The sequence below is a fragment of the Suncus etruscus genome, chromosome 6 (assembly GCF_024139225.1).
Source record: "Suncus etruscus isolate mSunEtr1 chromosome 6, mSunEtr1.pri.cur, whole genome shotgun sequence".
Lineage (NCBI taxonomy): Eukaryota > Metazoa > Chordata > Mammalia > Eulipotyphla > Soricidae > Suncus > Suncus etruscus.
The window spans coordinates 13,490,449-13,517,575 of record NC_064853.1 but is presented as its reverse complement, the minus strand read 5'-3'; the positions used below and the strand labels follow the sequence as shown (position 1 = coordinate 13,517,575).

Genomic DNA, 27,127 nt, shown 5'->3' with positions numbered 1-27,127 from the left:
TGGAGGAAATGGCACTTTAATTAAACAGTAGGAGTAGATCACTGGAGAGAAGTCACACCTTGGGCAGAAATTATAAGAATGTAATGATGTATGTTCCATTTGGACAATTCTTTTTTTTTTTATTTTGTTTTGTTTTTGCTTTTTTGTTTGTTTGTTTTTGGGTCACACCCAGCAGTGCTCAGGGGCTACTCCTAGCTCTATGCTTATAAATTGCTCCTGGCAAGCTCGGGGGACCCTATGGGATGCCGGGATTCAAGGAGAAAGTAGACAGAAGGGATAAAGAGCAACTATAGATGCTTCCTAAGTTCTACATGTGCCTATAAGAGTGATTTATAGTTATTAGCATAGCAAACAGGAAAATACCAATTCAATAGAAGGGACATAGTTTGTCATTTGAAATGTTCTAGAGATGTTAAATGGATCAACAAAGAGCGCAAAAGATCCATTTCCCCATCATGGAATGGGCAGAGGGTATATGGAGTAGGGGGTGAGGATTTCTGAAAAATGGACGTCATTTGGAAGAGGAACCAGCTGCTGGTGGGACTGTCAGCTGATCCAGTCTTTCTGGATCATATTGTTTCTGGAAAACAATATGGACATTCCTAAAAAAATAAAAATCTAGAAACTGAGCTTCCATTTGACCCAGAAACTCCACTTCTTAGAATATACTTAAGGGCCCAAAACAAACTGAAGAAAGATAGTTGTGCTTCTATGTTCCTTTCAGCACTACCATAATCTTTATCCAGAATAAGTAACTGGATAATGAATCCATGTACATATATACAATGGAATATTACTCAGCCATAAGAAAAGATAGTCATGCAACTAGCTGCTCATGGATAGACCTGGAAAGTATCATGCTGAATTAAAAAAGTGGATGGGAGGAGCGAGGGAGAAAGGAGGGGAGGAGATAAGAGGAGAGGAGGAACTGATTACACACCAATCTCTGTACTGCTGAGGAGAATTCAGGGTGTATGTCATTCACAAGATGATAAGAGCCAGGAGCCACTCCCAGAGACACTCAGCCCAGGTGGTAAAGGTTCAGCTCTAAGGCCTGAGGATGAGGGACTGTCAGGTTCTACAGTGCTGGGGAGCATCAGGGCCTACAGTGCCATATCCATAACCAAACGTGGGCCCCAGGGTTATAACTGCTGATGCTCAGCATCACACATTCCCACAGTCCACACCTGAAGCCACAGGACACTTTACCTGATGTCCTTGGGCAGTTCCGGCAGCTGCATCTTCTTCATCATGGCATAATGGGAGATGGCCAGGACGGCCATTCCCAGACACTCGTTCTCGATGTCGTGTCCATCCTGTTCAGTCTTGGGGTCGCGAATGGGAGCCAGGCATTTGACCAGATCATACTGTCCCTTTGGAGCAGAGGTAAGAAGAGATGAGTCCTGGCTCAGCAGTCAAGAGTCCAACTATAATGTCTCCTCTTGCACAGGGATGGGCGAAGTGGAGAAACCAAAGAGATGAGACAAACCAGACCTCCTTTCTTCAGAAGGACCCACAGAACAGGAAAGGGATGAGAAACACTTCCTGTATGGAATGTCCTCCCTGATATCAGGCTCAAGCCTAAGAGACACTCTGGCCCTCTCCAGCCCTCTCCCCCAACTACTGTCTGCCTGCAAAGTACAGCTTGTACTGGGTTAGGACGACCAGAACAAAGGTCAGGGACAGCAGGAGCTGGATGCCAAGGCCATTCCACAAACATTCTGCACATACCCTCACCCAGAAAGCAGAAGTCTAAGTGACAGGGTGTCACCCTATTCTGATGCAGCATTAAACCAAGAGGAAGGAACCTTCATTCCACAGTACATCAACAGCCTAGGAGTTGTTTCAATTGTTTCAAGGAGTGAAATGAACCCCTAAACATACTCCCACAGTGAGGGAGATGCCAGTACAGGTCTCCAAGAGCAAACAACTTCAAAACCAAAAAATTAACCTACCTGAAAGCAATATGAAGGCCCAGAGAGATAGTACAGAGAGAGATAAAGGTGCTTAGTTTGCATGTGGCCAACCCTTCAATTCCTCGCTCCCTATTTAGTCCTCCAAGCATCACCAGTAGTGATCCCTAAGTGCAGAGCCAGGAATCAGCCCTAAGTATTGCTAGGTGTGGCCTCCAAACAAGCAAAATAATAAATAAAAAGCTTGTTGGTGAGAAATGAGATCCAACAATTGGAGAGGCAGAAATGCCATCAGGGGAGAACAGCTCCTCCTCCCGGGGCCAACCCAGGACAGGCCATGAAGCCTATGGCTATAAAACTCTTGGCACCGGCCAGCTCAGCTATAGCGGAAGGAGGAAGCCAGGGCTCTGTCTCCCAAAGTCCAGGCTCCAGGCCAGCCTTCTTACCTGGGCAAACAGGTACTCCAGGGAGCTGGCATCCAGCAGAGGGGTGGCCTCAGGGGTTTTCTTCTTCTCATAGCCATTCTTCTGCTTCTTTGGAGAATGTCGCCAGACTGACTGTTCATTGTCATTGGTGCCATGCCAGTTGGTGAAATAAAACCTGGAAGACAGAAATACAAATGTTGTTGTGGGAGGGAATAGGCCTGTTGGACTATCCTGGTGTTATCCAGAGGGAGCTGCACAGGAGGCTCAGCTTCTCATGCAGAAGGGGGCAAACAGACCTCACGTCTGTGCAGGGTGGCTAGTTGTCTAAGGCAACAGGTGCTCAGTGGACAGTGTCATATTAGTATCTGCTGGAGGACTCAGGGGCCTTAATGAAGTGACTTCATGAATACCCAAGGATGATTTCCCTGTCTTCTAACCAAGAACCATGGGTTGACACAGAAAGGCTATCCCTATAGTCTACATTAATCCAGAACCCTCTCCTTTTCTCTCTCCTTCTTTCTTCCTCTCTTCTCTTCTCTATCTCCCTCTTCCCTCTTCTCTCTCTGTCTCTGTCTCTCTCTCTCTGTCTCTCTCTCTCTCTCTCTCTCAGTTTTTGTCTTAGTCTTTTAGGTCATACCTGGTAGTGCTCCTGTGGTGCCCAGGGTACCACATGGGATGCTGAGGATTGTCCATTGTGCTATTTCCCTGGTCCCCTCACCTAAACATTTGTCAAATCCCATTTCATCATCAGTCAGGATATAAAAGTAGCAAATTCTTTTCTATTTCCCACATTGTGATAATTAATTATACTGGTGATTTTTCTCAAATAGTTTCGTTTAAGTTGGGGAGGCTTGGAACGGGAGTGGAGACACATCATGGTGCCTTGGGACAATTCCTGGTGCAGTGCTGGATGGAACTAGGTCTTGCACATGAAAAGCTGTGCTCCAGACCTGAGCTGCTTCTTCATTTTGTGTGTGCATTGAAGTAAAATAGTTTTGTTTTGAAAAAAGAAGAGGTAGAGGGATGGTGAGATAAACATGAGACAGGAGAAGGGGAGAAGGAAGGAGAGAAGAGACAGTGAAGAAAAAGAGAACATGGGCTTCCCCGGAGGGGAAAACCTGAGTGTGCACATTTCAGGCTGACCCCAAGATGGAGAATGTACGCCAGTGAGTCATTTTTCTATCGAAGACATACAGAAACTCTGCTAAACTCATCAGGTGCAGCGTCATGGATTAAATGAGAAAGCCTTTTGTGTTCCATGCTTCAGAGTCAACCAAGCATCTATCCAAGATGCATGGCATTCCTTCCAGTTCACAGAGGAGGAAGGTCTGAAGAGTTCAGGGGACCCAAGACTCACGTTGTTCTCTTTGCCACTCCCCTCCGCCACATACTAGAGAAATATAATTTCTGGATGACATGAAAGCAACAGGGCCATGCTTGTCTGGACTATCTGCAGGTTATGGATTCTGCTGAAGTCTGCTCTCTCCTGGGCATGACCCTCATGTTGAGGGAACATAATCAGGGAAGGCAAAAGTATCCTCCCAAGCCTGATAGTCACACTCAGACACGTGTCATTGAGCATTTCTGCAAAGCCGAAAGCCTGCTGGCTCATGTGCCTGCCACCGAGAGGTACAGGGTTCTCTGGTATTGTCACCCATCCCACAGAATGGCTCCATCTAGGCAGCCTGTCTCCAGCAACCAACAGTCCACAAAGTACACCGTGACTCTTAGGAACTGTAGGCACTTTGCTGTCCTCTGTAAAATAATGTCTCGAACACTGAATGTTCCATTCTCCAACTGTGTTGGTAAAAAGGTAAGTATGATCCAGCCAGCATTACTATTTCTGTAAGTAAAATCAAAACACTGAACCAGGGGCCGGGCGGTGGCGCTGGAGGTAAGGTGCCTGCCTTACCTGCGCTAGCCTAGGAGACGGACCGCGGTTCGATCCCCCGGCGTCCCATATGGTCCCCCAAGCCAGGAGCGACTTCTGAGCGCATAGCCAGGAGTAACCCCTGCGCGTTACCGGGTGTGGCCCAAAAACCAAAAAAAAAAAAAAACACTGAACCAGTATAATTACTGGAAGCCTTAGGCACTCCATTGAAACCAAACTTTTAATCAGTGACTAGCAAAAGTAGCTTCCCCCTCTGGCACAACTAGATGACACAATGAAAAGGAAAATTCTTTTTTGTTTTTGTTTTTTGTTTTTTTGTTTTTGGGCCACACCTGGCGGTGCTCAGGAGTTACTCCTGGCTGTCTGCTCAGAAACAGCTCCTGGCAGGCACGGGGGACTATATGGGACACCGGGATTCCAACCAACCACCTTCGGTCCTAGATCGGCTGCTTGCAAGGCAAATGCCACGGTGCTATCTCTCCAGGCCCGAAAATGAAAATTCTTTAGTTAACTGTGCAAATGTTGGACAAACATGGCCACACGCAAATACTACATAGGAGTGTTAAAAATAATTATACAAGGACGACAGCTGTCTAGATCAGTGTTTCTCAGCCTTTTTTTTTTTTTTTAACCAATTGAGGTCTCTTTCAATCTTGTTTCCATCCTGTGGCACCCCCTTTCCTAATGGGTCCTGGTCTGTGACCTCACTTGTCATTTACAGGATTTTCAACTTCAGTTACAAGGGGAACATCCCACATGTTTGCTGACTTTACATTTAAAGGAATAATGCAGGAAGAAAAGTGAAAGGGAGAGACAGAAAAACAGACCTATTAAAGATGGGCTTTGCTTGCAAATTTTTGGGAAATTTTGCAAAATTACATTTTTTTTCTATAGAACTTTATAAATAAACAGTGATATTCTTTTTTTTTTTATAAAAGAGCAAGAAAATATATGGTATTTTTTCCTAAAGAGGAATAAAGAACATGCTTATCTATAGTCAGTCCTTTTATAAAATAATGTCAATATTCTTATCTAAAAACTAAAAATTATAACTAAAAGTACAATAGTATTTACCAAAATAAAGCTGGGAGTCCATTCAAATTTAGCCACCAAAATTAATTTTCCTATTACACCATCTTTAGTGGTTGACACTGAGGTTTCAGTTCTTTTGTAGTCTGTTGTAATGCAAATGTTTCAGCTTAGGGTGGGATCTTTTTTCCCAAGTTCAAAGAGCCTGTGGTAACACAGAACATCCTGTGGAAGCTCAACTCAGGCAGAAAGTCAAGGTGCAAAAGCTGAGGCAGCCGAGAACTTCCTGGAGGCAGTTAACTAATGGGGGATCAGGACGAATGATACCTTTGCCCCACACCACCCACCAATGCTTTAGAGCAGGGGTCTCAAACTCGCGGCCCGCGGGCCCTTTGCAGCTCTCCCTACAACATTTTGTGGCCCGAGGCCGGCCTTCAAATATCACAGTATTCGCGATTATTCGCTTACCGAATAATCGCAATAAAAATCACATTAGTAAGAAAAAAATCGCATTAAACATTCGAATACCCCGAGCAGTTCCATTCAGGTTACGCAAATGTTTAGCGATTTTTTTCTTACTAATGCGATTTTATTGCGAATATTCGGTAAGCGAATAATCGCGAATACTTTGCACCTAGTGCAGCGTCATTTCCCCTGCTCCTGCCCGCTGTCCCTTGCATTATTGGAGGCCTAAGGGAGAGAAGTTTATTACAGAATTAGATTTTGTCATACCTTCATCAAAGCCTGCAGTGAAGAGAAAGATTGATGACAAGCACAGACAATTTCAGAAAAAGTGGGAGACGCTGTATTTCTTTGTTGAGCACAGGGGCATCCCCACATGTTTTATTTGCTCAGAGAAAGTTGCAGTGCACAAGGAATACAACTTGAAACGCCATTATTCAACTAAACATGCTGAGGAATGTGCAAAATAACAAGGAAATGAGAGAGCCACGTGGGTTGCCAGTCTTAAAGCATGTCTAATGAAGCAACAAGATTTCTTCAAGAAAGCAACCAAAGAGAATGTTGCATCAGTTGAAGCTAGTTACATGGTTAGTGAGATGATTGCTAAGGCAGGGAAACCATACACAGAAGGAAAGTTTGTTGAAAATGCATGTTACAGGCTGCAAGTATTATCTGTCCAGAAAAGAAAGGTCAGTTTAGCAAATCAGCCTTTCTGCCAACACTGTGGCAGAACGCATTTCTGACATGTCAAGTGGCATTAATCATCAACTGTTTTGATGCATACTCAGTTGCTCTTGATGAGGGGCACAGATATAACAGACACTGAGCAGCTCACAATTTATGTTTGTGGTGTTGATTGCAATTTTGAATTGACAGAGAAGCTGCTCACGATAATTCCAATGCATGGCCAGACCACCACTAATGGGATATTTCAGCATCTGTGTGATGCCATTGAGAATGCAGGTTTGCCATGGAAGAGGTTTGTTGGAATAATAACCAATGGAGTGCCATCGATGACAGGGAGGAAAAATAGACTAGTGGCACTTGTTCAAAAAAACTTGAAGAGGAGTGTGTAGAGAAGGCCATTGCTCTTCACTGCATTATCCATCAGCAGGCCCTTTGCAGTAAATGCCTGCCATGTGACAATGTGATGTATGTTGTTGTGGAATGCATCAACCAAATCAGATCCAGGGGCTTAAAGCACAGGAGGTTCCATGCTTTTTTAGAGGAAATGGAGTCAGAATATGGAGATGTGCTCTATTTCACCGAGGTACATTAGTTCAGCACAGGAAATGTCCTGAAAAGATTTTTTGAGTTGAGAGAAGTGAAAGCCTTCATGGAAAAGGATGGAAATGCTGTTTTTGAGTTGAGTGATCACAAATGGCTCATGGACTTAGCTTTTCTTGTTGACATCACACAAAAGCTGAATGTACTAAACAAGATATTACAAGGCCCAGGGCAGCTCATCAGTGCTGCCTATGATAACGTGAGAGCGTTCTCCACAAAACTTGTGTTATGGAAATTCCCAGCTCTCTCAGACCAAACCGTTGCCATTCCCCAGCATGCAAGGAACTTGTGGATACAGGCATACCATTCAGTGGTGAGAAATATGTTGATGCTATTTTTAAGCTAGCGAAGGAATTTGATCACAGATTTGCAGACTTCAAAAAGCGCAGAGCCACTTTCCAAATTTTTGAGGACACCTTTTCCTTTGATGTGCAAGATGCCCCTCCTGTGCTTCAAATGGAGCTCATTGACCTGCAATGCAACTCTGATCTCAAAGCCAAGTTCAGGGAGATTAGTGGAAAAGCAGACATGCATAGGCAATTTTTGAGAAATTGCTCCCCAGCTTCTCTGAGCTTCCCAAATGTTCAAGCGCACCATGTGCCTTTTTGGGAGCACATATTTGTGTGAAAAGTTATTCTCCACATTGAACTTCAATAAGTCAAAGTACAGGTCTAGACTTAATGATGATCATCTTCAAGCCATACTGAGGGTCTCAACTGCTTCCTCTCTAAAGCCAAATGTGGTTCAGATTTGTGAGAAGAAGCGCTGTCAAGTCTCTGGCAGCAAGGAATAGGCAAAAGATGGCATGTTCAGAAGAACTGTTCATGATCTTCACTCAATGTTCTATTCATGTTCAGAAGAAATAATTAAAACTGTTAATAATGACATTTGAGGACATTTTTTTTTGTGTGTGTGAAATACTTTATGCGGTCCTGCCTCACCTCGACTTTGCCTCCTGCGGCCCTCAGGTAAATTGAGTTTGAGACCCCTGCTTTAGAGAGTCTAGTGCCAGCCAGCTGCCTCACTGGGCATGACAGCATCTCATCTCTCTTTGGGGGCACCATCTCCCCCAAAAACTTCCATACAAGCTGAAACAGGGAAGCTCAAGTCATTTCCAAGTCCTATCATACAAAGAGGCTAAGAGGCCAAGTACAAGAGTTCCCTCCAAACTCCTTTCTAGATGTAGACCAGCACACCTTCCATGGTGAACCCCAAAGCTAACCCCCAGTAACAGAGTGCTAAGATTCTGAAAATGAATACAAATGTAGAATGAGGTCTCATCTGGAAGGGGTTCCTGTTTACAACCTTGTGAGGTGTGAAGCCTCACTCATGTGACACACACCTTTTCTCTTCAACTGAATACAGAAGAAAAAGAAAAGATAGTCAAACTGAACAGAATGGATGTGGTCCAGCTTTCACTGAGAAACTATGTCCAGTCAGGCCAGGAGATGGCTCAAGGGGCTAGAGAAGGTCCAAATCCTGTTGCATTAAGCCCTTAAAGCCCTTAGGATGGACTTGGATGGTGGATGGAGGCCTTTGTCCTTAGGCTCAGGACCACGTGGCTCCATCCTCCATTAACCGTCAGGTCATCATCTTCAGGTGGTCGCGGCAGGAATCACTTACTCAGACAGGCATCAGGAAGTATCAGTTTTATTCATACTTCCCTTTGACCTCCATGGGGCAAAAGACCAAAAGGCCTAAATGCCCTCTGGTCAAACCCTTATCTAACCTTTCCAAGACCATGCCCAGGAATGGGTGGGGTCTTGCAGGTAAGATCAGCATTAAGAGAAATTTAAGTTACAGGTGTATAGTATATTTTGCAGAAATATTATGTTTTTAAAAGGGCTGGTACATTAATTTTCACTTTATTATGTTGTTGCATTGGAAATATTACCGGCCATTGGCTATAGGTGTAAGCCACATAAATAATGCCTTTTGTCTTTATGTAAAAAAAAGGGGCATATGTGACTCCACCCTGGATTTAGGTGTATCTACCTGAGACCCGCCCATTTCTGGGCGGGGTCTTGGGAACCAGATATTAAGTATAACCTTACCTGCAAGACCCCTCCCATTTCGGGGAGTGGTCTTGGAAGGTTATATAAGGCCTTTGACCCAGGGGATTAGCCCTTTTGGTCTTTTGCCAGCATGGAGGTCAAAGGGAAGATGGCTGAAAGGAGTTAAGACGCAGGGCTAGCTAAGAATGGCTGAATGCTTAATTGGTTATGATGTAGGCCACATATGTGGTGGATAGGGTATGAATCAAGCTGATACTTCCTGAAGCCTGACTGTGAGTGAGATTTCTACCCGCCACTCTCATGAACCTCGAGACCCGCTGGCTGAAGGGGGTTGCAGAGCCACATGGCCTGGAATGGCACAGAAAGGCCCCTCCATCCATCTCCATCCAGCACCATCATAAATTATTTAACACTACAAAACCCCAAAAGTACAATGTCTGCACAATCCACAGGGTATGCAGCTCCACCACCTCTCACCTGCGAAGTAGTTGTGGCAAATAAATACAACTTCCCTCTCCTTGCTTCTCTTAAACCCTTCCCCTCTCCCCTCTCTCATTCTGAAAAAGAAATGCATCCAGGCCTTTCTAAAATGGTAAAAAAAAATTTAAAAAAAAGCTTCACTGACTTCCCATGGAAGGAGAGGTGAGGTGATAAAGGTACTGAGGAGAGGCTGGAGCGACAGTAAGTACACTGGGTAAGGTGTTTGCTTTGCAGGTAGCTAACCCAGGTTCAATTCTTGACATCCCATATGGTCACCCAGGCCTGCAGGAGTGATTCCTGAGTGCAGAGCCAGGAGAACTCCTGTGTAATCAAAAACAAACAAACAAAAGATACTGAGAAGAGGGCCAAAGAGAGTCACTTGCCTTGCAAGTGAGCAACCCAGGTTAATCTCCTCCATCCCTTTTTTCTGAGCACCACCCTGAGAACAGAACTAGGAGTAAGCACTGAGCACTGTCAGTTGTGGCACCACCCAAAAAAGGTACTGAGGAGAATATCAAGATTCCTTCAGGGTTCTTTCAACAAGCCCCTGGTGTTCAATGGGCACCTGGCTGGTCAACTGATTTCATCACAGTGGCATGAGCTAAGATTCTTTTCAAAACTTAGTCATAAGTTCTCATAATAAACAGAGATTAATTTTTGCTTAATAAACATAGTCTATAGCCTAGGTTCAGAACAAAGATTCACAAATGCAGGAAACTACAACTATAAAGCATTTATTTCACCTTGGGAGACTATTACAATCAACAAAGTCTCAAAGGCAAGAAAATAAGCACAGATTCATCAAAATAAGTTTTGTAGAGAAAGAGGAAAGGGAAAGGGGGAGGGGGAAGGGAAGAGGAAGGGGGAAAAGAAGGGAGAGGGGAGGGGGAAGGAAAGAAGAAAAAAAGAGGGGAGGGAAGAGGAGAAAAAAGGACTAGAGCTATAGCAGATAGAGTATTAGCTTTGCAAACAACCGACCTGAGTTTGATCCCTAGCATCCCATATGGTCCCGAGACTTGCACAAGCAATTTCTGAGTGGGCGTGTCCCCCCCCCAAAAGGAGAAAACCATCCCACCATTCCCATTTACTGGATATAAAGAAAGAGAGTGGGAGAATACTATCCAAAGATAATAGAAACAAAAATCAGGAGGATTGGTCCTTATTAGAAAGCTTGTTACAATGCCACAAAAAGAAGGGAAGGAACAATTATGACAATGATAGTTGAAAATGATCACTCTGGAAAAGAATTGGGTGTTAAAAGAAGATAAAGTGGTATGTGTGATATCCTTTTAGTATCAGTATTACAAACCACAGTGCTTAAAAGGAAAAAAGAAAATTGCCTACAACAGAAGCAGAGTAGAAGGCAGAAGGGAAACTGAGAACATCGAAGGAGGCAAGTTGTCACTGATGAAGGGATGGGTGATCGAACAATGTATGACTTAAACTCAGTCACAACCAAGTTCATCACTTTGTATTGTACAGTGACTCAATAAATTTTTAAACTTTTGTTAAAAACTAAGAGTCCTCCAATACAGAAAGTCCTTGGTGAGTAGATCAATACAACCCGCAAGACCCAGGACAGGGACTTGGCCCAAGGGAGTAGAAGCTTTGCATATAGGAGCCCAGGTTCAATCCTCAGCATCCTCCAAGGGCTACCAGGAATAGTCTATGGGCACCATGTAGGAATGCCTCCCTCATCCTCCCCAAAATTAAAAGTCCTGGAAAACAAGACCCATCTAGGAGACCAAAGATACACCCCTTTAGGCAATTAACTCTTTAGCTGCAACCTTTACGTCACAAATAAATTTTATGAGATCATGACCTAGCACATGCTTACATATGACATATGTATATATATTTAAACAAGAATATGTATATACATATGATCAGGATATGTACATTCATTAATAATGTTTATTCTCATCTGACATTTTTTAAAGATGAAATTCTGGTCCCAACTCACCAACTTAAATATATAATCATGGCTTAGAAGCTGCTGTTAAGACACTAATTCTAATCAAAATCCCTGCGTATCATAACATTTCTTTCCTAAAATGTGGTAGAAGAAGGTGAATAGACTCAGCATGAACTGGACTCCACACACCAAGTCCTTCCTTAATATGAAGCAGATACAAACCTATAGATAACCAAAAGCCCTACAGTTGACATCCTAAGTGCAGCATTCACAAAGAATGAGTAAGGGTTCCAGACCACTGTGGTTCCCCAGGATGTGAGGAAAGTGCTCAGCACCGCCCAGCACTGCCCATACCTCATCCGGTAGTGCAGCAGAAGGCACGTTTTGTCGTCAACAGTGATGGTTTGGTTCGGAGCATACCAGAGTTTTGTGTTTTCATCGTACAATGCGAAGAGGTTGTGACACAGAGGAGAAATACCTAGGGAAAAGCACAGACTATGAGAACACGAGAGGGGCTCACAGAGGGTCATCTATCTCCAAAACACAACATACTCAGAGACAAGAAATTCTCCCATCCCCAAAGAACCTTGAGCATACACACAACCTAGGGCAGTCTGGCAGTTAAAATCATAAAATCCAAGAGTGACAGCTCCCCAGGAATTGGAGCTTCAGTTCCTAAAGACAAGCACTTTAAACTGAAAGTCTAAGACATTTTCTCATTACAGAGTCTTCTTAAATCCTCCCAAACCCACCTGCTGGGCACTAATATGATCAAAAGCTTTCCTGGAGTCAGGAAATCCTCAATTTGTCTCTTACAGAAAATGTTTAAGCTATTTTAACATGCTGTGATTATTATACATTAAACAGTCAAAGACCCTCCTGGCAGCAGAGCACAAAATGTGGGTTAGAATAACCAAAGTGTTTTTTTGTCAGTGATTAAGATCTATGGCCATAAATAATTAATACACTTCTTAAACACTCTGTACGGTTATCATAGATATTTATACAAGTATCCACTGAAGAAGAAAGATGCTTAACGAAGTTGATCAATTATACTCTCTTGCCTCTTCCCTACCCACCAAATGTCTTCATTTACTCACACACACACACACACACACACACACACACACAATAAAAAACTGAAAGGGGAAAGGAAGCTCGAAAAGCAGCTTCCCACTGGTTTCTGAATTCACACTGAAAATGACTCAGACCTGCATCTAAGTGGCGGGGAGGGAGGAGAATGATTGTAATCATCAATTATTACTGTGCTATTTGTGCACAGCGTAGCCTCACTTCTATGAAGTTGAAAACGTGGAAGAACATGAGATGACTGGCATCACCTCCCGCATCAGACATGTGATGTGACGCTGGCAGGGCCCCACACATAGACATTCGATCAGAAGTTTGGGCATTTCAAGGCCTCTGTGGTTTAACCAAATCCTGCCTCTCAAGCTACTAGGACTCACCCCACTCTAAACTGATCTCCTCTCTGCAGTACAGAGTATGTGATAAAGTCTGGGTTTCTGGTTTTTGTGGAGCTGAGGGTGGAACCCAGGTCTTAGGCACACAAGGCCTGTGCTTTGCAAAGGAGGCACATCCCTGTCCACAGCAGAGACTATGATGCTCAGTGTTCAAGAGCATTTTCCTTGGGAAACAATGGCAAGTGGCTTTAGAATCCAGTTACTAAGACTGCCTCTGGTTTATTACAGTTTACAAACTGGCTCTATGGACTGCTTCAGAAACTCAGCCCTTCTTTGTTACATATCCATATTTGAGTATACACTTTCACAAGCTTATCTGAGTCACATTTATCACGGGTCATCTATCTATCACAGTCTGGTTCCAAAGGGTCATGCAAAGTAATGCAAAAAATACCAGGAAGATGACAAGTTAGATATATATTTTTTAATTTTTTTCTTGTGGGGGACCACACCGGGCAGTGCTCAGGGGTTACTTCTGGCTATCTGCTCAGAAATAGCTCCTGGGAGGCACGGGGGACCATATGGGACATCAGGATTCGAACCAACCACCTTAGGTGCTGGGTCGGCTGCTTGCAAGGCAAACACCGCTGTGCTATCTCTCCAGCCCCAACAAGTTATATATATATATATATATATTTTTGGGGGGGCCACACCCGTTTGATGCTTAGGGGTTACTCCTGGCTAAGCACTCAGAAATTGCCCCTGGCTTGTGGGGACCATATGGGAGCCTGGGGATCGAACCAAGGTGCTTCCTTGGCTAGCGCTTACAAGTCAGACACCTTACCTCTAGTGCCACCTCTCCTGCTCTGACAAGTTATATTTTTAATAAAAGCATGGAAGAAGATAGAATATTAAACCTTGTGGAGGACTAACACTGGACAATAAACTAACCTGCCCTAATTTACTTATTTATTTTTTTGGTTTTTGGGCAACACACGGCGTTGCTCAGGGGTTACTCCTGGCTATCTGCTCAGAAATAGCTCCTGGCAGGCACGGGGGACCAAATGGGACACTGGGATTCGAACCACCATCTTTGGTCCTGGATTGGCTGCTTGCAAGGCAAACGCTGCTGTGCTATCTCTCCAGGCCCCTAATTTATTATTTTTTAATGCTCCTGATATCCTTAATGAGGTTTATTACTCTCATCAATTCACAGATGAAACTGTTCCCTCCCAAAGTTTAGTCTACTAAAGTCTAGGAAAAGGCTGAAGTGGGATTCAAATAAGAGAGAAAGAAAGTCAAATAAAAAACAGCCAAAGAAGGCTGGAGCAGGGCGTTTGCCTTGTACTCAGCCAACCTGGGACGGACCCAGGTCCGTTCCTGGCACCCCCTGAGCCTGCCAGGAGCAATTTCTGAACACAGAGCCAGGAGTAACCCCTGAGCACCACCGGGTGGGGCCCAAAACCAACCAACCAGCCAAACAAATATATCTATATCTATATATGTATCTATATATATATAATTAAAAACAGCCAGAGAAATAAAACCTTACCATACATGGGTAAAAGGCAAGGAAGAACAAATGTCAAGGGAGAGGAAAGAAAATATAAGGTCTTGAGCTAAAAAGCCCTTAGAAACACTAGTTCCTTTGCCAATCCCTAATATTTTACAGTTCCTATCTATTTCTGGTTCCTTATATGATTTGTTTTGCTATCTAGTTAAAATAATGTTGACATGCTCATGCATTTCCCCTTTATGAACTATCACTCAGACCTTTTGGGATTTCTTGTCATTTTGTTTTGCAGCTGGACAGTGCCAGGCTTGCTTCTGGTTCTGAGCTCGGGGAACCTTCCTAGGAGCAATATGTGATGCTGCAGATCAACCGAGTTAACAATGCAAGGCAAGTGTCCTACACACTGGACTATCTCTTCAGCCCCTCAATCTTATTTATCAAGCATTGTTTTCTAAAAATAAAAGTCTGCTAGATTTCTTCCCTATAGAACCAGCATGTTCTCTTTTAATGGAATTCTGTATTCAAAAGCATTTTTTTGAAAGACATCAGGAATAAAATGCATTTCCTAGACAAATTATATTATAGACAGGATAGGTAATTCCTGAAATAATCATACCATTCTCACAGAGAAATCCTAAGAGTTAAAAAGATAAAATAAAGGGCCCGGAGAGATAGAACAGCGGTGTTTGCCTTGCAAGCAGCCAATCCAGAACCTAAGGTGGTTGGTTCGAATCCCGGTGTCCCATATGGTCCCCCGTGCCTGCCAGGAGCTATTTCTGAGCAGACAGCCAGGAGTAACCCCTGAGCACTGCTGGGTGTGCCCCCCCCCAAAAAAAAAGATAAAATAAATGGTCAAGTATAAACATCAGTAGAACACTTGCTTCACATGATCCCTGCACCCCAAAAATAAATTTTAAAATGAAGATACAAAGCACAGAATAACAGCTGTGCTATCATGTAACCAGTTATTACACATTATAAAACGATTGATTTTCTTTTTTTTTTTTTTGGTTTTTGGGCCACACCCTGTGACGCTCAGGGGTTACTCCTGGCTATGCGCTCAGAAGTTGCTCCTGGCTTCTTGGGGGACCATATGGGACACCGGGGGATCGAACCGCGGTCCGTCCTAGGCTAGCGCAGGCAAGGCAGGCACCTTACCTCCAGCGCCACCGCCCGGCCCCACGATTGATTTTCTTAAAAAAAAAAAAAAAAAAAAACTATTAAAATCTGAGTCGAAGTGAAAGCACAGCAGTAGGGAGTTTGCCTTGCAAGTGGCCAACCCGGGATGGACCTGAGTTTGATTTCTGGCATCCCATATGATCTCTCAAACCTGCCAGGAGTGATTTCTGAGTGCAGAGCCAGGAGTAACCCCTGAACCCCACCAGGTGTGGCTCCAAACCCCCCTCCAATTTTTTTTTTTAAATCTAATTCACATCAGTCCTGATCCTCCTTCAATGTTTTAGTATATTTAGAATTGGAAAACTATCATCATGATCTACCTTTTAAATAGGCAGAAACTGTCAGTGACCTCACAAGTTAAAAATAATAAAGTCTATTTGGTCTGCCACATTCTGCAGCTGGCCTTCAGAAGGAAAAGCATCCTGTGAATGATGGTAGAAGGAATGGTACATGTTTATAGAGGGGTGTATAGGGAGGAGAGGGAGTGATTACTAGTTTGGAAGATGCTAAGCCATGGATGTGCTGGACCAGTAACTTTGACTGAGGTGCCCCACACATTCAGGGCTGATGGAAGAAATGTGGTTAAGAGCACTCTGAACACCTTTCCCAGAAGCAAGCATCCTTCCCTGGGTACCCAAGAACAGTTCAGCGGTGACAGAGCAGAAACAATTGCTGCACAATGAAGAAAGAAGAGAACAATGACTCAAAATTCACAGACTGTTCTGAGGCCTGTGAACTACAGGGCAGGGAGTGGCAGGAGGGCCCAGTTCTGAGCCCACAGTTCCTTTCCCCAGTGGCAAGAGTAGGGGCTGGGCTGCAGGCCTGATCTGGGCGCAGCATCGGTACTCACTGCATGTCTGCGCCGCCTTGATGCACAGCTCCTCGGCTGTGTATGCACCACAGCGCAGTCGAAGGGGCTCCCGGTCAGGCAGGTAGAAGAGTACCTCCACGCCAGGCTCAGGGGCCTCCAGGTGCACCTCCGTCTTCTTGAAGCTCCTCATTTTTGCACAGAACGCCATGGCATTGCAGTCCTCTTTTATATTTAGATACTGGGGAGAATGGAAGAGGTTACATGGTTATATGGAGGGCAGAGGCACACCTGGGAAGGGTGGAAATAGCGACCTGAGCCTCTTTCTAGGTAGTGAGCAAAGCCTCAGAGCTTCTTAGAGAGACTCTGCATGCATAAAATACGATCCACTAGTCTCAAATACCAAGAATAATTTCAAAGACGGCTCAAATTTACTTTCTCTGCTTGGACACAAAGGGTAGAGGGACACCCGTGGATCATTCTCAGAAGCTCTGGAGTTTCTGTTATCATCCCATCCACTGCAATCGCTTAACTTCTGAGTGACTCACAGCAGAAAGCATTTGTCTAAGTAGGTGCCTAAAAAGTGACTAAAAAGTCATCGCAGGGGCCAGAGTTATAGTATAGTGAGCAAGGTGCTTGCTTGCCTCGCTATGTGACTGTTCTAGGCTCAATCCCTGGCAACCCAAACAGGCCTGCAAATCAATCAGGAAGACCCCTGAGCACTGGATTAAATCCTGAGCACTGCTGGCTGTGGCCTCAAAGCAAATTAGTCAATTGAGCAGAGCACAAACCACACCTCACCCATTTTCACACCCCTAGACATGGTTCAGGGCTGTACACGAGACAATTACTGAGTCATACTCAGAGGCCACACAGTAGGACCATGAAAGAAATGTGAGACTGACAACTCTGTGGCAGCAGCACAGGGCAGAAAAGTCTGGTGGGTGCTGGAAAAATCAGAACCTGCTAGTGAGAAACTTGCAAGAATGTCACAGGTGTGAGCCCCTTCTGAAATATGGACATCAACATAAGCTCATGCAGGCCAGAAAGGAGGGCAGCATTAGGGACAAAAGCCCCTATCTCCCCCGCCCTCATCTCGAACAAGGCCCCTAAACTGTGCCTCTGATGACCTCTGGTTCCTACATCCCTCCTGCCTACCAAGTCAACTTTCACAAGGCCCAAAAGTAATGGTTCTGCGTAAAGAAAGACTCTGTCCTAGGCTCCATCCTATGACCTATGCGAATACCGAGATCTCTAGTTACAGATGCCTGATTTTATCATCTTCAACTGAGCAGAAAGTTTCCAGACACATAAAAAAGACCTAGGGGGAGAGTAAAAGAGCATGTACGGAGCCTGTAGTTATTTCCATGACAGTATGTGCCAAGGGCGGAGAAACCCTGTATCTTTTAGCCAAGGAATTCCCTTTCTAATCTCCCCAATATTTACTGTGCCTATGCAAATGAAGGAAGAAAAAAAAAGGAAGCACAATTTTTTTCTTTTTATTTCGGGCTCGTGATTATTGCTTGGTTGTTGACTGTATTGCAGTGGTGCTTTTTGGAGGTTTTTTTTTTTTGTCATTATAGTTTTTTTGTTTGTTTGTTTGTTCTTTTTTTTGTTTGTTACTTTTTATTGTGACGTTTTTCTTCCCTTTCCCCTTTCTTCTCTTAAACTGATATTTATAACCCTCTAGAATCAGGGGTCCTCAAACTTTTTAAACAGGGGGCCAATTCACTGTCCCTCAGACCACTGGAGGGTCTGACTATAGTAAAAACAAAACTTATGAACGAATTCTTATGTACACTGCATATATCTTATTTTGCAATGAAGAAACAAAACAGATACAAATACAATATGTAGCCTGCGGACTATAGTTTGAGGACCACTCTAGATGAACCCCTCCTGGATATTTTGTTTGTTTTTTGCTTTTGTGTTTTTGTTTTTCTTTTCCTTCAAATAGAATCACATAACTTGATTCATCTTGTTCTGCCTCATAAATTGAGGGGAAAAAAATGAATGGTACCAAGATCAAAAGTTGTATGAACATTGACTAGAAATAATAATAATAATAATAATAATAATAATAATAATAAAAGATCAGTCTTAAACACCAAATCCAAAGCCAACGACAGCAGAATCGATACCCATTTTACAAAAATCTAGACACAGAAGGGGACCACTTATACTAGCAGCCCGGAGTGAGGGGGCCAAAGGAGGGGGATATGGGATGCATGCTGGGAACAGGTTGGAGGGAGGACAACACTGGTGGTGGGAATGCCCTGGGTTCAATGCCACTATGCACCTAAAATATTACTGTGAAAGATTTGTAATCCACTTTGGTCACAATAAAAATTATTAATGAAAAAAAAAAAAGTAATGATTCTGGAACAAACTTCCCAGCAGGCCAGAACAATGGCAAGCTCAGTAGCAGAACATACCCTTGTCCCCACCCAATCACTGGTTAGACTGGCGAGACTCACTGGTTTTACCTTCCCTATCACTCCCAGCCTCTCTCTTCATGCTCCAAACCTGTCAAGGCTACCCCTTTTCTTGTTACTTCCCCATATTCCATGCTGGTTTCTTCACTTCCTTACTTTCCTCAGATTGACCCCACAGTCAGAACTACCCTTCTGGCTTTGGAGGTGGCAAACTTCAATTTTTTCTTAGAAACCAATTCAACCCGAGTTACTTCCTCCAAACCTCTATCCCACACTCCTGACCTGGAGCTTCCCCTTTCCCAAATTCCTCTGGATTTTGTAACACTGGTTTATAACCATATCTTATTATAACACTGGATTACAACCATTTCATTCATATGTCTATCTCTCATAGATGCCACAAGGTCTTAGACTCTAGGACCTAGAGGACAAAGTGTTGTTCTTCTTGGCATCTATAGTAGTGAGCTGAAAGTTTACACCCAATGAATATTTGTAGTCACCCAAGGCAGGACCTCCAAACAAGAAACTTGGAGGGGTTGGAGAGCAAATTCATGGACTTAGTCCATTAATTCCCTAGTGAGGTGAGATATTTACTAGAGAGAAGTGGACTTTTCTTCTTTTACAATCTCCAGAATAAATTTGAAAAACAGAATCTGCCAGAACCTAATCTAAGGTAGTACAATGAGCACATGTTCTGCATGCAAGAAGCCCAGGTTTCATCCCTATGCCACATGGTTCCCTAAATACTCCCAAAAGCTACCTATGCAAAGCAAGAAGCTGGAGCCAGGGCAGTAATCCCTGAGCACCATCAGCTATACCCCCCAAACAAACAAGAACTCCAGATGAAAGGCAAAGCTCCCAACTGACTGAATTCAGATCAATTGCCAAGCATAGTGCATCTAGGCTAGTCTCCAACTCAACTCTACAATGGAAACATAGCAGCTTAAATCGGCTTCATAACATAAGATAAATCTGTTCTTGAGATTTCATGCAGACATGGCAGGGGAAGAAGTTACAAATGGACTAAAACCTTTTCACCCTAAGAAAATAATTAGGAATATAGAACACATAATTATTTATGTACAAGATATAGCATCATTGGAAAAACAAAATGTCTAAAAGGAGGACCTGCTGAGTCAAGCAAGGTAAAATACATTAGGCAGGGGCCAGAGCAATAGTACAGTGGGTAGGGTATTTGCCTTACATGCAGTCAACAAGGCTTTGAGCCCAGGCACCTTCCTATGATCCATAGAGCTGTTCAGGAGTGATCCCTGAGCACAGAGAAAGAGTAAGGTCTGAGCACTGCAGGATGTGGCCAAAACAAACAAACAAACAAGTCCACACTAGGCAGCAATTAAAAAGAAGCTATAGAATAATCTCTATCATGTGTGGGATATAAAGAAATACAATAAAGGGCCCGGAGAGATAGCACAGCGGTGTTTGCCTTGCAAGCAGCCGATCCAGGACCAAAGGTGGTTGGTTCGAATCCCGGTGTCCCATATGGTCCCCCATGCCGGCCAGGAGCTATTTCTGAGCAGACAGCCAGAGTAACCCCTGAGCACCACTGGGTGTGGCCCCAAAACCAAAAACCAAAAAAGAAAAAAATAAAGAAATACAATAAAGAGGGGCCGAAGAGATAGCACAGAGGTAGGGTGTTTGCCTTGCAAGAAGCTGATCTAGGATGGATGGTGGTTTGAATCCCAGCATCCCATACGGTCCCTCAAGCCTGTCAGGAGCGATTTCTGAGCGCAGAGCCAGGAGTAACCCCAGAGCACCAGCAGGTGTGACCCAAAAACCAAAAAAAGAAATACAGTAAAGAAAGAACAAATCCCAAAGGCAACAGAGTCAAAACTAGTCTTCAGAAAGAAGTGTACAGGACAGGGCAGGGCAAGAAATGGGGACACAGGGGCACTGTGGGTGGAAAATGAGAGAAAGTGTGGTGCTACAGCTTTGTATACAATAAACTCTGCCATAGAATAGTATTATAAATCATGGCCTAAAGTAAAAAGTCTTTTAGAAAAGACAAACAAAAAGGATGCCACAGAGGGATGTGTGACAGCACTGAGAGATGAGAGGACATAACTGCAGAAAGAAGGGGGAAAGCCGCCCCCTATACATGCAATAAGCCTTGTGGTTACACACTTATAGAACCTAGAAACGGAAAGTGATGGCTACAAGGTGAATATCTAGGCAGGATGCAAAGGAGCTTTCTCCTTTATTTTATTCTTTCTACACATTTATAATTTTGTACTTTGGGGAATTATTATTGTTCTGCGGCCACCCTCGGTGGTGCTCAGGAGAATCATCTCTGATGCCAGGGATCGAACCCGGTCTCATGAATGCAAAGTATGCACTCAGAATCATTAAGCTATCTCCAGCTGTCCCACAGTTGGAAAAATTGTAAACCAACACATGCCACTCTTGTAATTAACAACAATTACAATATCAAGTTAAAGTTCTTTAGATTATATTCCATTTTTAGTATAATACAGTTATCCCTATAGATTTAAGATGACTGATTTTTTTAAAAGAACTGGTTTTTTTTTTTTAAAAATATGTAAATGTACATACCTGCATTTATTCGGCTCTCGAATGTCCTTCCGAAAGCAGACTGGATTTTCTTCACCACTTTGCAAAGACTGTTCAGAAGTGACCTAAGACAAAGATAAATAAATCACTCAGCTACAGAGGTAATTGCATCAGCAAATAAGAGCGCTTTCACTAAGGAAGCAACCCAAACCATCAGCAAACAGGAAAAAGCATTTGGGAGGAAGAAGTGGGGGTGTGTGTGAAAGTATGGAGAGGAGAAAGGCATCTTAGGGAATGAGCATCCAACATGAGATTTTTCATTACTTTAGGACAGGAAGTCAGGTGCCCCTACTTCCTGCAGTCGAGTGCACTGTCTAGCATAAGTGAGGCTGAGCACAACCGTTTAGGGCTCCCCAAGATGTGTGCTTTCATTTCCCACTGCCAGGTCCTTTCCAATTACTCTCCTCTGAGTCCAGGTTGCCCTGGACTAATCTAATCAGGCTCCAGGTCATCAACTTTTTGTGAGTCACTTTTATGTGAAAACCTAAGTGACAGATTTATCCCTATGTCCCCAGCTGCAACTTAGGGCCAGATTTCTACTAAAGAACACCTGCCTGATCTCCGATCTATAGAGCTAAAGCACCTGATCCCACCCACGTCCACTCCAGTGCCCCCTTTTTCTTTTTTAGTTTCTGAGCCACAACCAGCAATGCTCAGGGGCTATTCCTAGCTTTGCCTCATTTGTCACTCAGGGACCATATGGGCTGCTGGGGACTGAATTCAGGTCAGCCTCCTGCAAGGCAAGCATCCTACTCAGGAGTATCTCCAGCCTCACACATTCCATTTTCACAGCTTTCCTTGTACCTCTCACAAACCCTCTATATCCAGAACAGAATCAAATTAATTTTGCAAATAATGCACAACCACCCCTGCGAAGGTCACACAGATTACTGTCTTCATTTCCCTTGAGTTACTGGATGTACTTTATGGAATCCAGCTTTGGAAAGAGCACAGGAGGGCACGACGGCAGCAGAGGTGGGGTGGGGGTAGGGTTGTGATGCCACTTTCCTAGTAGGAGTGGGAGAAGGAGACAATATGAATGAAAAATCGCAAAAGCATTCTACCATAGTGTATGTGTGACACATGTCATCCTTGGCAACTCTTGTTAGCTCTAGGGACTAACCCTGGCCAGGTGAGCAAAGTAATAGCTGGCCAGAAAAACAAGTGTAATTTCTTTGTAGGACAATGCTGACATGGGACAGTTTTAACATGTTAAGGGATAAATTATTTCTTCCCTTTTTTATTTTGGTAAATTTAATTATGATTCCATGTTTAAACGATAGGATCAGAGAACACCCTTCTGATTTACATCAGCAAGGTGAGGATGAGCAATGTAAGTAAGAGCAAGATTTCAAAAGCTGCCTTGAGACTCATTCATTTAACAGGCACCAAGCAGAATACTTTTTCAATCACTAGCCAAGAGAGACGCAGTTACAAAGTTGTTGATGGTTGAGGGTTTTTTTTGGGGTTTTTTTTTTTTTTTTTTTTTTGGTTTTTGGGTCACACTCGGCGATGCTCAGGGGTTACTCCTGGTTGTCTGCTCAGAAATAGCTCCTGGCAGGCACGGGGGACCATATGGGACACCGGGATTCGAACCAACCACCTTAGGTTCTGGATTGGCTGCTTGCAAGGCAAACACCGCTGTGCTATCTCTCTGGGCCTGATGGTTGAGTTTCAATCAGACCATGTTTTAACCCATCCCTTAACCAGTGTACACTTCCCACTTCTGCTCCACCCAGCCTGTCTCTATGAGATGCTTCTCTTTTTTTTCTCTTTCTCCTCCTCCTCACCCAGCCCTGCAGAGACCTCTTTTCTTTATAGACACTATGGTTGGTATCCTGCAAATCCTTTTGCTTCCTTTCCGCACCTAGTTTTTTCCCAGAGGGATCATTTCCAACTATCATTGTCATAATGGTTCCTCTTTGGGGCAGGAGAGATAGCACAGTGATAGGGTGTTTGTCTTCCATGTGGCCAACTCAGAATGGACCCAGATCGATTCCTGGCATCCCACATGGTCCCTCGAGCCTGCCAGGAGCGATTTCTGAGTGCTGAGCCAGGAGTTCCTCAAGCGCCATCGGGTGTGGCCCCAAAACAAAGCAAATCAAAGCAAAAATAATGGTTCCTCCTTAAACAGATTTTTATGCCAGAACTGAGCTACATCAGAAGGCCACGTTGAATAATAAAATGATTCTTGCTACAGAGAACCAGTGGATGCAAAGAAAAGGAGCTCAGTGCTAAGACACCTGAAGGGAAAAATAAAGAACGTATAATTGAGGAAATAATCTAGCCTGGGCTCAAGAAGAGAGGTCAGACTGAGATGAGGTGTAATGAGTATCTGGGGAGGTGAAACCAGACACACAACAGGAGCACATGTGCAAAGGCTCTGCAGGTCAGAGTGACCCTGGGTCTCAATAAAAATGAAATGCTCCCTCCAACGGTCTTTTTCTGACCTGACAAACAGCATTAGCCAATCCTTCAGCAGTACTTGAAATGCTTTTTTCCTTACCTACTGCTGCTAGAGGAGGGAAAATTGGCCAGAAGGCTGCCATGCTCCAATTGGAGCACTGGAAATTTACCCCAAACCAGGAAAGTGGCCCAGACTTTGGGCCTTAAATCACAGAAAAAGACTTATCATAAATTTCACTGGCCTAGAGCATCTATCTTTCTAACAAAAGAGTATGAATAGGCACCATTCGATCACAGCTACACTTCACAATGGGTCATGTGAAGTTCTTGGATCATGGAGGTTCTTTGGGCTTCAAGGTACAAACTAAAAATCACAAATATTCTTCTAAGATTCAAACTCTATTAAAACTGTAATCCAGAAGGGTTTTTTCCCCCCCATTATTATTTCTCTTTAGCAAATCAATACTGCTGAACTCACAATGAACCAGATTTTCAAAGTGACACTCCAATATTACTGCACAGGAATATGATGGTTGATTTATTACTGGAAAGTGGGGAGGAATTAAAATAGCAAAGGATTTCTAAACATTGAGAATTTGTTATGATGCTTCTGAAAGCAGGCCAACAACAACAAATCCCAGGACATCATAAGACATTTTAAGACAACATGAAGACACCCATAGACCATTCAAACTTCTGTCCTTCAGAAGTGTTTTCAAGGACCAAAACATTTTGTGATAGCTTCATTTGAATAACATTTCTTTCAAAAATAATAAGGAAAGGAAAGGAAGGGAAGGAAAGGGAAGGGAAGTATGGGAAGGGAAAGGTGAAGGGAAAGGGAAAGGGGAAGGGGAAGGGGAAGGGAAGGGAAGGGAAGGGGGAAAAGGGAAAGGAATGGGGAAAAGGAAAGAGGGAAAAGGGAAAGGAATGGGGGAAAGGAAAGGGGGAAAAGGGAAAGGAAAGGGGGAAGGGAAGGGAAGAGGGAGGGAGGGAGGGAGGAAGATTCAATAATGGAAAGGATAATCAAATCTTTTTAATAGCTGGGGCCAGAGTGATAGCGCAATGGGTTTGGTGTTTGCTGCACTTGACAGACCCAGCTTCGATCCCTAAAATACCATATGGTCCCCAGAGCCTGCCAGGACTAATTTCTGAGTGCAGAGGGAGCCAGCAGTAAACTGAGTGCTGCCAGCTGTAGCCCCAAACAACAACAACAGAAGTTACTGATGGTTACAGTAATGAATTTCCCTAACCTAATTTACCTGAAAAGTATAAAAGTTGTAAAGAAAAAATGTCTTTCTTTCCATAATAAAGAATTACTTTTGTGGCCCAATCTGCTTTAGATGAAAACAACTATTGGGAAATTTTAACAGAATCTCAATTTGTTTTATGTTCACAAAATTTTATGCAAGATTCAAGTATTTTAAATGCTTCTAGCACAAACAAAAAAGGAAATGCAAAAGAAACAAAGTAAATTTTGAAAATCTGAACGAAGACTAATCTAAACAAGGACTAAGAAGAGATCACAACTATATTCCAAGTTGGAAAATTGCAGAACTGTGTCTTAGGATTTGAAAGCCCATTACTTATCGTAATGGGCAACTTTTGAAATATAGGAATTTGTCATTAAATTTAACCAATGGTGTAAAGAGACACTAAAACAGACTACATTAATATTCATAAATTTGTTCATCAGAATGCAACTAATTTGGGCCAAAAGTCACTGCCAAGTTTATAAAATAAAAAGACGGAGGCTGTTAAAAATCAATGACAAGAATTAAAAACTCTGGAAATCTGATGGCTTTCTGCTTAGTGGCTCGCTGAGTTCTTTTATGTATATCCAAGAAAAATCAACGTGTTTTTTTTTTTTTCTGAAACTAAATAAAACAAAAACATGGGTGAGGTAAAATCTGAACTCAGAAAAGTGGCAAAGGAAAACAGGTAATTTAGACAATATGCTGAAAATAACTGCTTAGTAACTTAGGATGTTTAAGACCAAGAGAGTCTTTCCAAAAAAAGAATATGAAAGAAGACAACAAAGCAAGCAGGAAAACAAAGCAAAACAAAGTAAACTAGATAGGCAATGGAAGCCTACTTTATCTGGAGTTCCTAAGTTTCAATTGACTCTGCAAGTGTGACCTTAAACAAGTTGTTTCCTGAGCCTGAGAGAAAAACCAATGTCCCCAAGGTCTGGCATTAGAATGAAAAAGATGTTCCAGCATCCATCATCCCACATCAGCATCGGTCACTCAATCCACACTGATGGATACATCACTCCTCACAGGCATCTCTCACTCGCCATCCCCCATAAGTACCCCTCACCCATTATTGCACAATACCCCAACATCTCACCACAGCAACACACACCTTCATCCTGCACCTGAGTTCTTGTTTCAAAGGAGGGCGTGGCAGTGAACACAAGAGTGTATGGATCGCAATAAGAAAAACAGAAGAGGGGCTGGAGAGATAGCATGGAGATAAGGCATTTGCCTTTCATGTAGAAGGACGGTGGTTTGAATACTGGCATCCCATATGGTCCCCCGTGCCTGCGATTTCTGAGCATAGAGCCTGGAGGAACCCCTGAGCGCTGCCGGGTGTGACCCAAAAACTAAAAAAAAAAAAAAAAAAGAAAGAAAAACAAAAGAAAAAAGGGGCTGGAGAGATAGCACAAAAGTAGGGTATTTGCCAAAAAAAGTAGGGTATGTGGCCAACAGGGGAGGGACAAGGTTTGATTCTGGCATTCCATATGGTCCCCCAGCCTGCCACCGGCGATTTCTGAGTGCAGAGCCAGAAGTAATCCCTAAGCACCACTGGGTGTGGCCCCAAAAACCCAAGCAATCAATCAACCAATCAATAAAAGTTTAAAAAAAATTTTAGGGGCTGGAGCGGTGGCATAAGCCTTAAGACATATGCCTTGCGTGTGCTAATCTAGGATGGACCGAGGTTTGATCCCCCAGTGTCTATTTTGGTCCCCTAAGCCAGGAGAGATTTCTGAGCACATTGCCAGAAGTAACCTCTGAGTGTCACTGGGTGTGGCCAAAAATCCCAATAAATAAATAAATAAATATAAAAATAATTTTTTTAAAGAAAAAAAACAGATTTTGAGTAAAACCTGGTCACAAATCAAAGTCCCACTTTCCTAAGTCTCAAAGGACACAGCAGAGCAGTGCTGAGAATGTGTTGAGCCAGCCGAAGGTGGGAGCGAGTCTTGGCTCTGTCACCCAATAGCAAAACTACATCCCTAACATTTGGCAGTAAGCAGAGGCTTATAGCAACCTCTTCACAGTGACAGACATCATGTATGACCAGAAAGAAACACAATAAGGGAATGACAAAAAGTCCAAGGCGGGGGACCCTGAGTG

At 43.4% G+C, this 27,127-nt stretch overlaps 1 protein-coding gene across 1 annotated transcript in view; it reads right to left on the bottom strand.

Moving 5' to 3' along the window:
* JAK1 (Janus kinase 1) overlaps positions 1–21,428 on the bottom strand; it is a 46,150-nt gene extending 24,722 nt beyond the window's left edge. The window contains exons 1-5 of the mRNA XM_049774427.1: positions 21,345–21,428; positions 16,381–16,579; positions 11,772–11,895; positions 2,360–2,513; positions 1,210–1,373 (exon numbers count right to left, since the gene is read on the bottom strand). Of these exons, the coding sequence (XP_049630384.1) occupies positions 1,210–1,373; positions 2,360–2,513; positions 11,772–11,895; positions 16,381–16,579; positions 21,345–21,350 (647 nt within the window). The 5' untranslated portion in view covers positions 21,351–21,428. The remainder of the gene's footprint in view (positions 1–1,209; positions 1,374–2,359; positions 2,514–11,771; positions 11,896–16,380; positions 16,580–21,344) is intronic.
* Between the last annotated feature and the right edge of the window lie 5,699 nt (positions 21,429–27,127).